Genomic DNA, 15,885 nt, shown 5'->3' with positions numbered 1-15,885 from the left:
GTGGGGCTGGGTGACAATAATCACGATTAATTGCACCTCCAACCTTGATTTTGGTTAATGTACGATCATCCAACTCTCAACTATTTATTCTGTAAATATTTGTATCATTTTGAAACCAGTGACTTACTACTTTTTAGCCGACGTCATCACCTTCAAAGCCAAAGTGTGTCCAAAAAACTGACACCAAATTCCTTTTGGGAACAGGCTGCTCACTTTGCACTGTCCACTCTATAGACTTTATCAGTGTGCCGCGGTCTGATTCTTCCTTCACGTTTCTGTGTAGTGTAGCAGTCAGACTGAGTGATATGGGATTTTTGGGGCTGATGCCGACACCGATACTGGGGGCTGAAAAAAAGCAGATATCCAAAATAGATATGAGTAGATCTTGCAGGTTCACAGCCGAGACCAGGGATCTTGGGCTCAAAAAGGTTGGTGACTGCTGGCCTAGAGTTTGATAATAGTTGACCACTTTAAAATAAAAACAAGTGGCTGCATTGGGCTGAGAGTGATAATACACAGGTGAATGTAAGGTGTTTTTCAAGGTGTTTATAAAAGCTTAGCACAAAAGGATGGATGAATGGATATTCACAAAAACCAGTATCAATTAGTTGTATTCACTAGCAATTGAAAAGTTTTATCTGCAGACACTGAGTTTTTGCAAACAGCTGCTGAAAACAAATGATGACGCAAACATTAAAAAGTGGAAAAAAAAGTTGACTACAAACAAAATAAGAAATAATCAAAACATGCATCACGTTACTTGGCTTCATAGCAGGGACTAAACATTTTATTTAACAATGTAGCTGCTGTCAAAACATGCAATATATCAGATGACAACTAAATACATTACTTGGAACATTTTCAAAATGATTTGCATGAAGACATTAACTTGTGAATGGAAATCCTGCATGGAAGTGTGAATTGGGATGCTGTGTGTATCTGCGTTTCACTTCAAAACACTGTACAGTCTTCGATAACGGTGGACATATGAATTAACTTGCATGAAAACTAGAATGTTCTCCTTGACGGGACCTGACGGCGTGGCACTAAAGTGTAGCGTTACATTGTTTTACAAAGTATCAGCTTACAATGGTTTACAAAAATGCGTCTCTTCCTACAGCAGACTGACAGAGCGGCAGAGTGGGAGCGTTGCTCTGTGTTTGAGGGGGAGGGGCCAGGTGCAGGCAGCAAGCAAACAGACACACAGGGAGGGAGCGACTGAATGTCAGCCAAAAAAAAAAATGTATACACGAGGTCCCCAACTTACGAGCACCCGACTAGCGAACACTCGCGGATACGAACACAAGACGACTGGTCTATATTTTATTTTATTTTGCCTTGTAGTCAGTCGCTCAATCAGTATTTATACTGCTACTGTACATGCTTGACCAGTAGAGGGCACTGTGACACTGCTAATGCAGCCTTAGAGCTAATGAGACCAACACAGGAAGAGTTAGACGCTGGGGAGATACAGTGTAAAGCTAAATGGAAAGCTAAACTGTATAACCCGGACAGAGCGTGTGATTAAAGTTTATGAAGAGTTAATAGGCCTGCTTAATTCTACACCACCCACAGAACACTACCTCTTTTTGAAGAGTATTACGACGACGAGGACTTGTCCTTTTTTTCAATATCTCCTCCTCCAATTCCTCCACAACGACGTATGCTTGACCACTCTTCTTCAAAGGTAAATAACATTTATTATTACGTATTATTATATCACTTTTATTATTGTTTTTTTCATTAATTATCCTCGTTTAATATTACTACAGCATCCAAACTCATATTTACATACATACGCATATACTGTATATATGTATACACGTACATGTAGTACCTATATCATTGGTAATATTACCTTTTCCCCTACTTAAGAACAATTCAACATAACAACGGTCGTCTGGAACCAATTGTGTTCGTTAGTTGGGGACTTAGTGTATATCGGTTACATTTTCACCGATGTTGATTAAGCGGTGATATGTCCTAATCGGCCCTGCCGATATATCAGTCGGGCTATAGTCTGTGGTACCAATACTGTAAGTCTGAAAAGCCCAGATGTCGACAAAGTGACTGTATGAAGTTCACTTTAATGTGACAAAATTCTAACTTAACAACTCAACATTTTCAAGTGGGTCACAACAATACACCTCCGACACCAGTAACAACAAAACAAGAGGCAGCGATGACAATTATGTGAAACATCCTATACAACCCACTGATGACGGTTACACTGTGCTCAGTATAACAAATCACTTCATTTTCCAAAACTCTGTCTGCTGGTGGGAGTATGTTTACCTGCGTGTGTAAGCACGTGTGGTGGAATGCCACTGTGTGCAATCCAGGGAGCAGAGGAAAATTGTAAATGCACGCCCATGCAGAGATAGAAATGACAGACTGCCTAAATAAGATCAGGGGCCTCATCTATAAAAATGTGCGTGGAAATCTGACTAAAAAGTCTGCGTACGGCAGAAACCCAAAATGTGCGTACAGACAAAAATATTCAGACCTATAAAAAGTGGCATACGCACACATTCGCGCAATATGTGGTTGATGGATTCCACCTTGAGCAGAAGTGTGCAGACGCAACGCCGCCCTTTCCACGCCTCCACTTCACCACAGATGATGAATGCAAAGTAACTCAAGAATGTGGCGTCCATAATGAAAGGGCCTTGACTGCATTGGAATCACGGCTGGTGGGGAAGACCACGAGGATGAAGAAGCGGACTTTTACAGAAATGGAAGGTGGAAATACTGGAATAAGTATCATATTTGGAAGACACAGCAGTGGCATAACCAATAAAACAAAGATTGAGTGACAGCACGTCTGCAGTCATCACTGTAGATGGAGGGAAGCCAACCGAGGCAAAACTAAAAAAGCACACATTTGCATTTTTAGTGAGCATGTTTCTACATTTTTCCTAACTTGATAGCACATTTTAGATGACTATAAGCATAGCACAATCTGTTTTATTTAAAGGTGGACGCAAAGACTCAAAACTCTTCTGCTTGGACACTCGCGCCTTTTCTGCTCATTTATGTTTTGTCTGCCATTGTAGCATTTTAGCCATTTTCATAAGTAGAGACTTATCTAAACACTTGCTATCACGCTAGGTATCGTTTATACATCCGTTTTAAATTTCGGCACGTTTCCGCGCTGTTTCTGCAAGGCTTTGCCTTTTCGGCTTTGCCCCTTCAGCTTCGTCACTCGCGCCTTTCCTGCTCATTTCTGTTCCCTCCACCCCCCCTTCATCTCTTCATTCAGCTCACGCATTCACACACAATTTCTCCAGAATTTGTAGATTCTCTAGTTATTTTATGAAGAACTAATGTGTGTTAGTTCAAAGCCCATCATTTGTGGAAAGGGAAAGAGTAAGTTTACACACACAAACGTGACACTAGCCGCACCAATAAAGGCCGTGCATGGTAAATACATGTTGCTACTGATGACATACTTGACATATGCAATGAAAAACTCTTATTTTTTGATAAACTGTCCAAAGAAAAGCGAGAAACAGAGCACTGGGGACATATTAGCGCTGTGTCTTGTGAACTTGAACCCTATAGAACTATTTGTCAACCTCATCAAGGACACATCCACAACACTCATACTTCACACTCCTACCGTCAGGCAAAGGTGGCGTATCAGTGCAAACATTCTCAGGACAGATTGTGTTTTTATAGGTACCATAATTGGCGTGGGAAGACTACGAATGCAACTTTTCGGCCCTGTTTTGTGCGCATGCAAGCATAAAAGGTGAGACCTCAGGACATTTTGTTTGTTGAATAAAATAACTACAGTATGTATAGACGTGTTCTATAGGAACACTATCTGGAACTAACTGACCTTCAAGGGTGGCGGAGAGTCCCTAAATGCTAATATTCTATACTATGCTATTATAATATAATATACTGTAATATGTTATCATATAATACAATGGTAGGGGACAGATAAGACAAATCCACCACTCTTCGAGCAAGTTGAAGGACAGTCCTTTACAGTTCGCCGGCTTAACAAACAAAAGTTATTAAGATGTGACAGTTAAGCCGTTGCATAAAACATAAAGCCAACACTTTTTGCTGCTGACATTTGGTGTTTGCAACCTGGGAGCTCACATGTGTGATGTACGCTGGGCGCTGATTTGAATTGTACATTTAATATAAGACTATATTGATGATCAGTCAATTAGTCACTTAATGCCACCGAGTCAGCTGTAGTTGCTTTTTCAGCCTTCTCGTTGGGACAAAACGTGCATGACAGCCGGTGAATGTGTTTTTATGTGGACAGACATTTTTTCCACCCGGGTGGACGGCAAAAGCTACATACAAAAAATATCACAAGCTGGGAGATTAGCAACTTCAGTCAGGATGTCATTAGACGAGGGCGATTCTCGGGAGTCTTCCACAGAATCTGGAAGTGTTGGTAGCTCTGTATCTGCTTCCCCTTATACAATCCAAGAGTCAAGATTCAAGAGTTTTATAGTCATATGCATAGTATAACTTGCAAACTTGCCTCAAGACTACGTGTAGGCCTGCCACGATAACAAATTTTGCTGGTCGGTATTTGTGCTATACATCATTGTCGATAATCGAAAATATCGACTTTTTTTTTTAAATTAACTTTTCATTAAGTGTCATGTCACATTTGAACCACTAGATGGTACTCAGGTATAGTGGACCTGTGTGAAGTTGCCTATTGTGACACTCACGAGTCCATGAGGAAGCAGCAACTCTTTATTTTGTAAGCAGCGAAACAGCACAGCTCACAATGAACTTCTCAACCTCACTGAAATGGCGGCAGGTCACCACTTCACATACCAATCCTTCTCATGGTGTCATAAAAGTACAGTACAGCAGAGCGTGCTGGGAAATAGAAGTGCCTCCGGCGACGCTACACTATAGAGATCATCTCTGTTAAGAAAACACTCCAATAGAACCTACACACGCACACACACAGTTTTGTAATGTATTGTTAAACTAATGTCGGGGGTCTGCCAGCTGTCCGCGACATGCGCATGCACGCCCTCCCAGGCAACCCGCACCGTCTGCCAAAGACCTCCAACATCTCCCGAAATGCTGGCCCCTCAACGGCACCTCCCTTGCAAGGCAGCAAGCGACACCGTCCGCAAGCGCACCACCCCGCCCTAAACGGTCACTTCTCCGATCAAACGCCTCAGTAAAAGTTGAGTGTTGGGACGAAGACTGTGCTGCACATCCACACTGGAACTGTGGCATTCGGCTTAGAAACGATCACTTTTGTGCGTTCATTCATATTCCAGTTTGCTTGCTCACTTTCTAACTGCTAGCACTCCGTGTATCCACTCAGTACGTAGCCCACGCCTCCACGTACTGGGACAAAGAGGCTGAATAGCTGACAGGAGGTTCACTCACTCCGTTTATTCCGCTACAGAACCAATGCGCAAAGACATATGCAGAGTGAACCCTCTTGCCATCCAGCCTGTGCGGTACAGCGAGACAAGGAAATGGAACAGGCATACGTATGTGCTGCGTGTCAGTTTATCGAGGCGTCAAATTTATCGACATTGTTTTTTTTCCCCTATCGTTCGATTTATCGATTATCGTGGCAGGCGTAGCTACGTGTGTACTTAATTCAGACTGTTACCACAATACAGTACAACAAGAAAAGCAGACATAAGTAGCTTGCTGCAATCATATCTTAAAGCCTGTCAACCGCTGATATTTTAATGCTGATGCTTGAGTTGTCATTTATCCAGTTGCTGCTCTCTTTTCTCAGTTCCAATGACATCTGACACTTGCAGGTACTGTTGATGTAATGCCATGGCACGAGACCTGCCCACATGCACTTTGGCCAATGACATGACTGACATTCCACATTCAATGTAAACACCTATGATGGCTGCACGTACTGAAGAAAGGTTATGTGTTGAAACATGCAAGGCCTCAAAATGCTCAATTGGCAATGTTTGAAACATCTCGGTCGTTTATTTCTACCAAGATGAAAAACAGAGTCATAAGAAGAATATTACTAACATGAGGTTGTGCTCGGTGCATCAAGATCTCTGGCCGAATGAAGAATGGATGGAAGGATGAGCACAGCCAATGGAGGGATGGCATGGGAATAAGCTGAGAGTGACGAGTTAGGGAGCTGTTGCCTGGATACCAGAACAGATCTTCATCTTGTGTGTGCTAGCACACTCTCATATGATTCCTTACTTTTCATTGCTAATCGAGTGCCCTTTAAAGCTCTGTAGCTCATGACAAGATGAGACATTTGTTGACATACTTGACGGGAAAAAACATTTAGGGATAGACCTCATAAACTGATTTTTCAATTTTCAGATTATTAGGAATCTGATTGATCAATCGAGCCAACAGGTTGCTTTGGGTCGGGATATAACAGGATGTTACCATTTGGCAACAGAGGGCCGAAGAGCTGCAACAATTAATCAATAAATCCATGATTCATTGATAGAAATCCTCTGATTTCAGGATCTCCAGTGTGAATATTTTCAATTTCCTTGGTCATCCTTGAAAGCAGAGCTATTATCTTTGTGTTTTAGGCAAAATAAGATGTTCACACACATCAGCTTTCACTTTGGAAAACAGTGGTCAACATTTTTACCGCTTTTCTGAAATGTTAGACACTAAAACGAGGCTGCATACTGAAAATTCAATGAATGCGGGGGCCGCTTTGATGTTTTCTATTTTGTAAACTAATCCATGTAAATATGCCTAGACGTTGAATAGACTTCAAGAAAAAGCAGCCTCCATCTGAAGCGGTGTGTTATAGGTGAGGCGTATTATTAATACAAACTTTACCCTGTTTTTTCCCCATTGTTGCATTTTTAAAAACATTTTTTACCAATATTTTAACGTTATTCTCGTAATTTCATGACTTTATACCTAAATATTTACATTCTCATAATATTATAACATTTTCCCCTGCCTATAGTTTGTTTTTTCTCATCATATTATGACTTTTGAAAAAAATAATGTCCTTTTTTTCCTTCAATGTTTCAACTTTATGCTTCTAAAATGATATTTTGCCTCATAATATTACAACTTTATCCTCAAATAAAATGAAGACTTTTTTCTTGGAAGACGACCACTTTTATTTCTTCTTATAAACTTTATTCCTAATATTTTGATGTTATTCTTGTAAAATCACTGCTCTTTTCTTTAATATTTAATGTGTTATTTCGTTTTAGTTTTGCGTGTTTAATTGAATTTTTAGAATGTGCCGAGGGCCATTAAAAAAAAAGCTACGAGCCACAAAGTACGGCCTTCCCAGGCCATACTTTGGACATCCTTGGCCACTCCATTAATCAAAACGACAAGCTTCAACATAATCGATTAAGAAAATAATCATTAGTGGCAGCCCGAGTCTAGAGGACTCAAATAATGTTAAAAAGTACATTTAGAAGGTGGTTAACAGGTGTTCTATGTCTTATTTTCTCTTATTATGTCTATTATATTGGGTAATAAAAGTGCAAAGGTGGCTATAGGGGCGTTATTTCATGTCTAGAGGGCTCTAATTATGTTAAAAAGTATATTTAGAAGGTGGTAAACAGGTTTTATATGTCTTATTTTTTCTTATTATGGCTACTATATTGGATAACAGGAGTGTAAAGGTGACTATAGGGGCGTTATTTCATGTCTAGAGGGCTCTAATTATGTTAAAAAGTACATTTAGAAGGTGGTTAACAGGTGTTCTATGCCTTATTTTCTCTTATTATGTCTATTATATTGGGTAATAAAAGTGCAAAGGTGGCTATAGGGGCGTTATTTCATGTCTAGAGGGCTCTAATTATGTTAAAAAAGTATATTTAGAAGGTGGTAAACAGGTTTTATATGTCTTATTTTTTCTTATTATGGCTACTATATTGGATAACAGGAGTGTAAAGGTGACTATAGGGGCGTTATTTCATGTCTAGAGGGCTCTAATTATGTTAAAAAGTACATTTAGAAGGTGGTTAACAGATGTTCTATGTCTTATTTTCTCTTATTATGTCTATTTTATTGGGTAATAAAAGTGCAAAGGTGACTATAGGGGCGTTATTTCATGTCTAGAGGGCTCTAATTATGTTAAAAAGTATATTTAGAAGGTGGTAAACAGGTTTTATATGTCTTATTTTTTCTTAATATGGCTACTATATTGGATAACAGGAGTGTAAAGGTGACTATAGGGGTGTTATTTCATGTCAAGAGGGCACTAATAATGTTAAATAGTATTTTTAGAAGGTGGTAAACAGGTTTTCTATGTCTTACTTTCTCTTATGTCTACTATATTGGGTAATAGGAGTGTAAAGGTGACTATCGTGGTGTTATTTCATGTCGAGAGGCCTGAAGGTGTATTTAGATGTATTTTTCTGTGCTCTAACTACCAAAATATTCCATTTATAAATCTGGAATCCTACTTCGTGGAAATTCACTTATCATGGTCGTTTGTGGAACTAATTAACAGCCATAAACAAGGGATTAGTGTATACTGTATTTCATTACTATCTTTTTAGAAAGAAAATAGAGTGAGGTTCCCGAGGTTGATGAAATTCGCGTGTCAACATGTCGGCACCCTGACTCGTGTAACTAGAGTAGATCTGCTTTCGGCTTTCTAAAGAAAAAGCAGGATGGTGGACTCATGGTTATTATATTTTGAAAGCCAATCCTTTTAATGAAAAGTGTTTTATCATAGCTTTGAATGGTAGAAAAAAGGACGCTTGGTTTGGTGGCATGTGTTTTATGTGTCACTGTGGAACAAGACTTTATTCATTTGTCCAAAGAACAGTGTAACGGGTCATGGATGAAACATGACTGAGATAAGGTGATAAAGTCATTACTATTGACTTGCAACATGTCCCAATAAAGTCATTATGACTTCTATGCTCATTTTTGTGCTTTTTAAAGTGAAGCACAGAAGTGTGAGGTAAGTGAATTTCAAGGTCATGTGGATGTAGCCCGTCATCAATCAAACATGAAGAGGCACAGAGGACCAACAGATCAGTACAGGTAGCCAGGGGGTGGGGGAGGGGTGGACGGAGCGAGGAGGAAAGGTGAAGGTGGGGAGGGACGGGTCTCATCAGTGGAAGGTGATAAACTTTGCAAACCTTCCAAACTTGTCCTTGCTGCATAGGAGAGGGGGAAGCATTGGAACGGAGAGAAGAAGAGAAGAAATCAAAACCACCCAGACAAACTTGCTGCATCACACACGGCTTGCATGCATGACACGTGTTAGCCTGAACAAAATTCACGCTGCACGAGCATGCAGTCATTATTTTAACACTTGTGTAACGTACGCTGGCTTGATGCTAACACGCACAGTAGCATCCTTCCTACGCATTCCTTGCAAGTGACACATCCATTGTGGTGCTGGAATATTATGACTCCTGTCCAGGAAGTGTAAAGATAAAGTTAGGCCCTGACAGTTTTCTTTGTCTACACTATTATTCAATATTTGTTCCACATTTTGGGGGGGACTGCTCTGTGGCGGTTGCCTAGTAACTGGCAGAGGGTTTCCCCGCATCTTTAATGTAACTACCGCTAGACTTCACCGGCTGACGCCTTCATAGAGTCGTGAGATGTCTCAATTTCAGGCACGGTTAGCAAAGCGATGGAGATTGTCATCCCTTTCATCCAGCTGGTATTTTTCAGCTTGATCAGTCCGTGTACGTGCGATTGGGACCCACGCAACCATTTATAACATAACATTTCTTCTCTAGGGTTGGGCGATAATTTTTACTGTATAGACCCGTATTATGGGTGTAACGACATGGATGCAATTTATATTCAATTTATATTTCTATGATTCAACTACATCAATCTGTGTTCAGCAAGTTTCCATTCCTGATGACATATATCGATCTAACGTCGTTTAAAAGGTAGTGAATCGAATGAATTGATACTTGGAAATAACGCATTGGATTTAAGCATGGCAGGCTTTATATGGATGTGCGTGTTTATTAGCACTTTTAATGATAAAGACGTTAAACATTACTCCAAAGTCTGCCTGTCTGCCTTTCTTATGCATTCTTCTTTTGCATTACCACGTTTCCTTACACCGCTGCACGCCATTTGACATCACTTCACATGCAATGTATCTTTCTGCTCTCCGGGTTTGGTCTCATCATTATCAAAGCTTATTATAAACCCACCACGCCACGGTATCCTGTTCAGTGTCTCTGTTAAGCACGTCATCAAGACGGAGGACCCATCCCGACCCCATCAGCGGCAAGGAAACCGCTTTACTTGCTAGTTGCTGCACCCTTCTTTCAAAAGGCTGCTCTGATCAGGTGAGAAGGTTTCAACACCTAATTAGCGATAGCATACCACATTCATTTGCTGAGGATTTTGCATCATGTCCCTTACCTTTGGGTGCCCAGTGCAGGTTTGGATTGCATTATTTAAAGTAAATAATTCATCATAGCAAGCTATACCAGCCTCTGTTCATCCTGATTTTGTACTGCATTTACAACAATTTTTTCTTTTTTTTACTCATAGCTTTGTTGATCATTCACACCTGAATCCCTTACAAAAAAACGGTAATCTAGGAAACTTCACCTGCACTGTCCAGTATCCCAAGTATTTACTTCACAGTCACACTGGTTGAATTTTTGGCAAAAAAAGTTACTGAATTGATTTATAGTTACTGAACAGTTTCGGATCACATCGTTCTAAATCAATCAATATCATCCTTGAAGCTTGAATCGTTATTAAAACCTATAAGGTATAAATTCTTCCAATGATAAGAAAAAGACTTATACCGGTATAAATGATAGTTGATGACGTGTATCCCCTGCAACTGCGCGCGGCGGCGCACTGTATTTGAGCATGGCTGAAGGCAGACGAGAAGCGAAGACTGGGAGGTACCGCTGTAATATGGAAATGGTTTGGTTTTGATAGAGCACGCAAGAGACCATGATCTGCAAAGCAACGGTGACGGCAAAGGTAGGAACACGGCAAATTTGTTCTACAATCTCAAGCGCAAACACATAGAGTTGTCATGACGCGTGAGACAGAGTCGGCTAACAGCCTACCTTACGACAAAAAAAGCTAAAGATGGCATGAACTGACTGATGCAGTGTCACGTTATTTAGCCAAAGACATGATGCCTTTATACTCAGTTGAAAATATTTAGCTGTATTACTGTTTTGCAATTTACAGTTGCTACTAAACGGTACACTTTGAATTCTTGAATTCTGAATACTTTGCACTGATCTCCTTTGGTAGACACTAAATGCACTTGCTGTATTGCACAGCTTGTTACCAATAAATCAATAAATGTGCTTTACAATTTGAGACAAGTGTATTTAATTATATGGATTAAGGTTTATAGCTTTTTATACAAGACTCAGGTCAATTTGATTATATCATCACATTGTGATACTTCCCAAAAATATCGTGATGCATGCTAAGGTCCATATAGCCCAACCCTAATTTTCTCAATACAGTCAAATCCCGCTTTTCGTCAAAAAGATTTTGCCTCTGTTTTCGCACACTGCTTCCGTTACAAGCAGTCGATTCCAGACTCCGCCACAGCGCGTTTACCCAGGATCCACCACATAAAGCCCACGTGATCGCAACAGCAAAGTGTGCTAACGTGTTAAGCAAGGAGCGGGAGTGATGTCCATATCAGTAGGCCTGTCACAATAACAAATTTTGCTGGTCGATAATTGTGCTACAAATTGTTGTCAATAACCAATAATAGACAGTTTCTAGACCATTTAAGTGTCATGACTGGTGTAATTCACATTTGAACCACTAGATGATACTCAAGCATAGTGTACCTGTGTGAGCCTCATTAGCTGCCTGTATAGATAGACCATGTGTCTGTTTAAAAAAAACACTGAAATAAAAACCACACACACACACACACACACACACACGCACACACGCACACAGTTATGTAGTGTATAATTAAACTAATGAAGGGGGTCATATTTGAGCTGGACCACATTTCTGTAGTGGCGGAGTGAAATGCAATGTTGCTGATCATCCTTCAACACGTCTTCTTTCACTCTGTTATATGGTTCAGGAATTGCTGTTTGTGACATGTGCACGCACGTTCTCCCAGGCAATTCATACTGTCTGTCAAACATTTCTAACATTTCCTGAAAATGTTGGCTTCTCAACTGTATTAAAAGGTTGCATTTTGAAACTTGTCTGTGAGCGTGCACCACTTTACGCTGTTTCCTTTTATATTTACTCCGCCTCAGTAAGCGTTGACTGTCGGGACGAAGGCTCTGCTGCACATCCACACTGGAGCTGTGGCATGGGGCTTACAACTATCGCTTTTGGGCCTTCATTTATATTAGCGTTTGCTTGCTACCTTGTTAACTGCTGGCACTCTGTGTGTGTATCCATTCAACAGTAGTCACTCTCTCATTCCGCTATAGAACCATGCGCACAGAGACGTGCAGCGTGAACCCTGCTGTCATCCAGCCTGTGTGGTACAGCGAGACGAGGAAAAGGAACAGGCATACGTATATGCTCACGTCAATTTATCGAGGCCGTCAAAATTATCTACCTTGTTTTTTTTTTCTCGTTCGATTAATCGATTAACGTGACAGGCCTACATATCAGACTTCGGATCAGTGAAAAAGTTATATTGGGACACCCCATGTAAAACTATAATTATTCTCTAATGTATTTTTTATGAATGTTTTCGGGTGTCTGGGATGGATGAATTGGATTTACATGATTTCCTATGAGAAAAAAAATGCCTCTGTTTTCCGCTTCGGTTTTCATCTGACCCGCTGGAACGAATTCATGATGAAAAATGAGGTGCCAGTGTACAGCGATACCTCAGTTTTAGTAGGATTCAGTTTTCAACAAAGACAGCCAAAACATTGCACTTAACAAAGTGGTCATGTGTATCACTCTGCGGAATAAAGTCCCCCAAAAGAAAGACTCCCATGCGTTGGTGACTCAGTCTGGTTGTGTGCCGGTAACGTGTTTTGATTAGCGTTCTCTCAGCTCCCACCCGAAAGTCTTTGTCTGCCAGCTCCGTCGCGCCTCTATGACATCATCATCAAGTTCTTTGCTAACTAACACATTTATCCATTTCATTGGTCATTTATATGCATTCCACATTGTTTTCTTTATGTAAAAGTAATTATTCTCTACAAAATGTCTTTTGTGCTAATATTTTGGGTGTCTGGAATAGATTAATTGGATTTATATAAAAAAAAAATTTAAGGGAAAAAAATGTTTTGGTGTTCATGTGTTTCTGTTTTGGATGGACCCTTTGGAATATTAATAACCAAAATGTTATTTTGAGGGCCTGAATATTTAATAATGTATCTATTGGGAATGTCCTGATCCGATCCTCACGATCGGCATCGGCTGCCGATCCGCTGTATCGTGAAGACCGGATGATGTTGGCTTCCGCCAGGAGATCGGGCCGATCCGGCTGCCGCAGAGCGTTTGTAACTCTGGGCTACATTCCAACATTGTAAGGTGCAGTAATGTGCCTCAAAGGTGGTTTGCCACTCGATTCCCGCCACCCGCAGGAAGAAGAAAATGCAGACATGTCCGTGCGGTACTGTGGTGAAGTTAGCTTCACGTTGGATGTCGGATATTCAGCTCCGTAGCTACAGCTGTAGTTCCCCCTCACTGTGCCCGGACTGCTGTGTCATGCTGCCGGGAGCTTGCACGGGAAGTGGCGCTGTACAGTGGCTGAGCTACATGGAGGCCAATGGTGGCCATGGCCACCCTTGGTCACTCTCCGGGCACCCCACTGGCCATCTAGACATCTCAGGTATCAACTTATTGCCACCCCTATGTGAGTAATGGTCTCACCTCGGCCATCCCAATGAAAAATTTCTGTGCTCCGCAAATGCCGCTGTTACCACTGGTTGTTTACATTAGGGACCGTCAATAAATTACTATTGCGTTGAAGAGAAATTGATTTATGTCAAATGATTAGTCCCACCCGAAAAGTATTTTGCACGCCCATTTTTTCCAATGTCATCTTTTATTGGATGGACTTTTATTGGATCTTTTATTGGATTAGGGACCTGACAAGAGCTTATTATTTAAGAAAAAAAAAAAGGATCGGTACTGGATCAGATTGGCAAGACTATTAAATTAAATTATTATTACTAAATGAATTAAATCGGATTTGAAGCCAAAAAATGTGGATCGGGACATCCCTAATATCCATATTTAGCTGTAGTGTATTGACAGGATTCTTTGCCATGCCCATATTTTGTCACACAACAAGATGAAAGAAGAAAAAAAAGCAAAAGCAATGCAATTTACCCAAAGTTTGGACATTTAACATTCAACAACAGTACCTCCGTCATTAAAAAGCAATTACTTTTTTCCAGGGCATAATTCTCATGTTGATGCTCCCAGTGCACAAACCTCAGACTATCATATCAACCAATGAATGGCCAGGCTTCATATTCCAGAACACTCTGCAACGAGGAAGCACATTTAATTGATACCACAACAGCTAGTGTAACAAACATGGCACTGAGCTCTGTGGCATTGTGCAACACAATCCTTTAACAACAACACACTGATTACCAAACTCCAAAATGGAAAACTGGTTGGAAATCAGAGCAATGGCACACTGCTTTACATTTAAAAATGCACCTTTGCTGTGCAAAGCCACTTATTATTCTTCAGGATACCCATTCAAGTTAAACACAAGAGATACTTAATGCTACACATGTTCTCAGTCAGCAAATCCATGTCTGAATGACCTTCCTCACTCAACTGAACGCACCCATGCAGAACACTACACTCTCATATGTGCACTAATGTGCCATCTTTTAAAGGTGCTATTTACATTAAAGTCGACATAAAACACAAGTAACCATAACCTTCCAAAAGTTCTGTTACAGAGATAATGTGCAATGTTGCATTACAATTTACACACACGGACTGCATGATTGTAGACATTAGTAAATATTAGGGATGTCTGATAGTATGGGTTGGCTGATATTGGCATAAAAATTAGATGGGGTTTTTCTGCCATTAATGATATCGGCGCTAGCTGTGCTTTTGGAAATTACTGCCTAACATGAATGTTTCTATATGGCTTTCGTTGTCCTAAACTTCTTTCTTCCTTTTTATTTGCATTCAGATTTTCGCTTTCACTACCCTGCTAAATAACATCAGTCCCAGCAATCACCAATTACCATAACATTAGGTACACTTGTACAAGGACGTTACAGCTAAATAGGTCATTCTTTTGACACTGTCTTGAGAGGAATTGATTGATGTAAGGTGTTTATTATTGTGACGTCCAGCTGCACTACACCACACTGACAGATGTTTCTTACATTTTGCCTATTATTATCTTCAAATAGGGGTGCTCCAATCGATCGGCCACTGATCAGGATCAGTCAATTTCTGGGAAAATCACGAGATCGGCATATGCCGATAAATGCCTTTGAATGCCGATCACAGAAGTCGATACCTGTGGCTAGCACTATTCCAGCCTGCATCTATCCTTTCGTACAGTGTGGTGTCTCAACCTAACTAAACGTCTTTGGCAGCGTCGTCCTCCCACTTTTCCCACAATAACAATCATGTCTGCCGTGTGGAAACTACCAACACATGCCACGGAAACTATCTTTATAGCATTATATTATTAGCCTATAGCATTATAAAAAAAAATTAAAATGTACAATTAATCCATGTGATCAGTATCTGCCGATTTCAGTCCTGGATGATGGGTATCGGAATCGGCAGCATTAAACCCTGATCGTAGCATCCCTATCTACAAATACTGAAACGTTGTATTACATAATATTACATTGTAAATCACGATGGCCTAGTGGTTGGCATGTTGGCCACATAGTCAGGAAATCTGGGTTCGAATCTCGTTTTCCCTGGGTACTCTAGTTTCCTTCCACATTCCCCCCAAAAAAACCCATGCATGTTAGGTTAATTGACAAC

At 40.5% G+C, this 15,885-nt stretch overlaps 1 protein-coding gene across 4 annotated transcripts in view; it reads right to left on the bottom strand.

Moving 5' to 3' along the window:
• The window catches only part of nckap1 (NCK-associated protein 1), a 52,763-nt gene that overhangs the window by 35,698 nt on the left and 1,180 nt on the right, over positions 1 to 15,885 (bottom strand). For 2 of the 4 annotated variants that reach the window (XM_054799162.1, XM_054799163.1), the window contains exon 2: positions 9,084 to 9,101. The exons of the other annotated variants lie outside the window; for them this stretch is intronic. In XM_054799162.1, coding sequence (XP_054655137.1) covers positions 9,084 to 9,101 — 18 coding nt within the window. The remainder of the gene's footprint in view (positions 1 to 9,083; positions 9,102 to 15,885) is intronic. 4 annotated transcript variants of the gene reach the window in all.

The sequence above is a fragment of the Dunckerocampus dactyliophorus genome, chromosome 14 (genome assembly GCF_027744805.1).
Source record: "Dunckerocampus dactyliophorus isolate RoL2022-P2 chromosome 14, RoL_Ddac_1.1, whole genome shotgun sequence".
NCBI lineage: Eukaryota > Metazoa > Chordata > Actinopteri > Syngnathiformes > Syngnathidae > Dunckerocampus > Dunckerocampus dactyliophorus.
The sequence above is the reverse complement of the archived record's forward strand: the minus strand, read 5'-3'. Positions and strand labels throughout refer to the sequence as shown.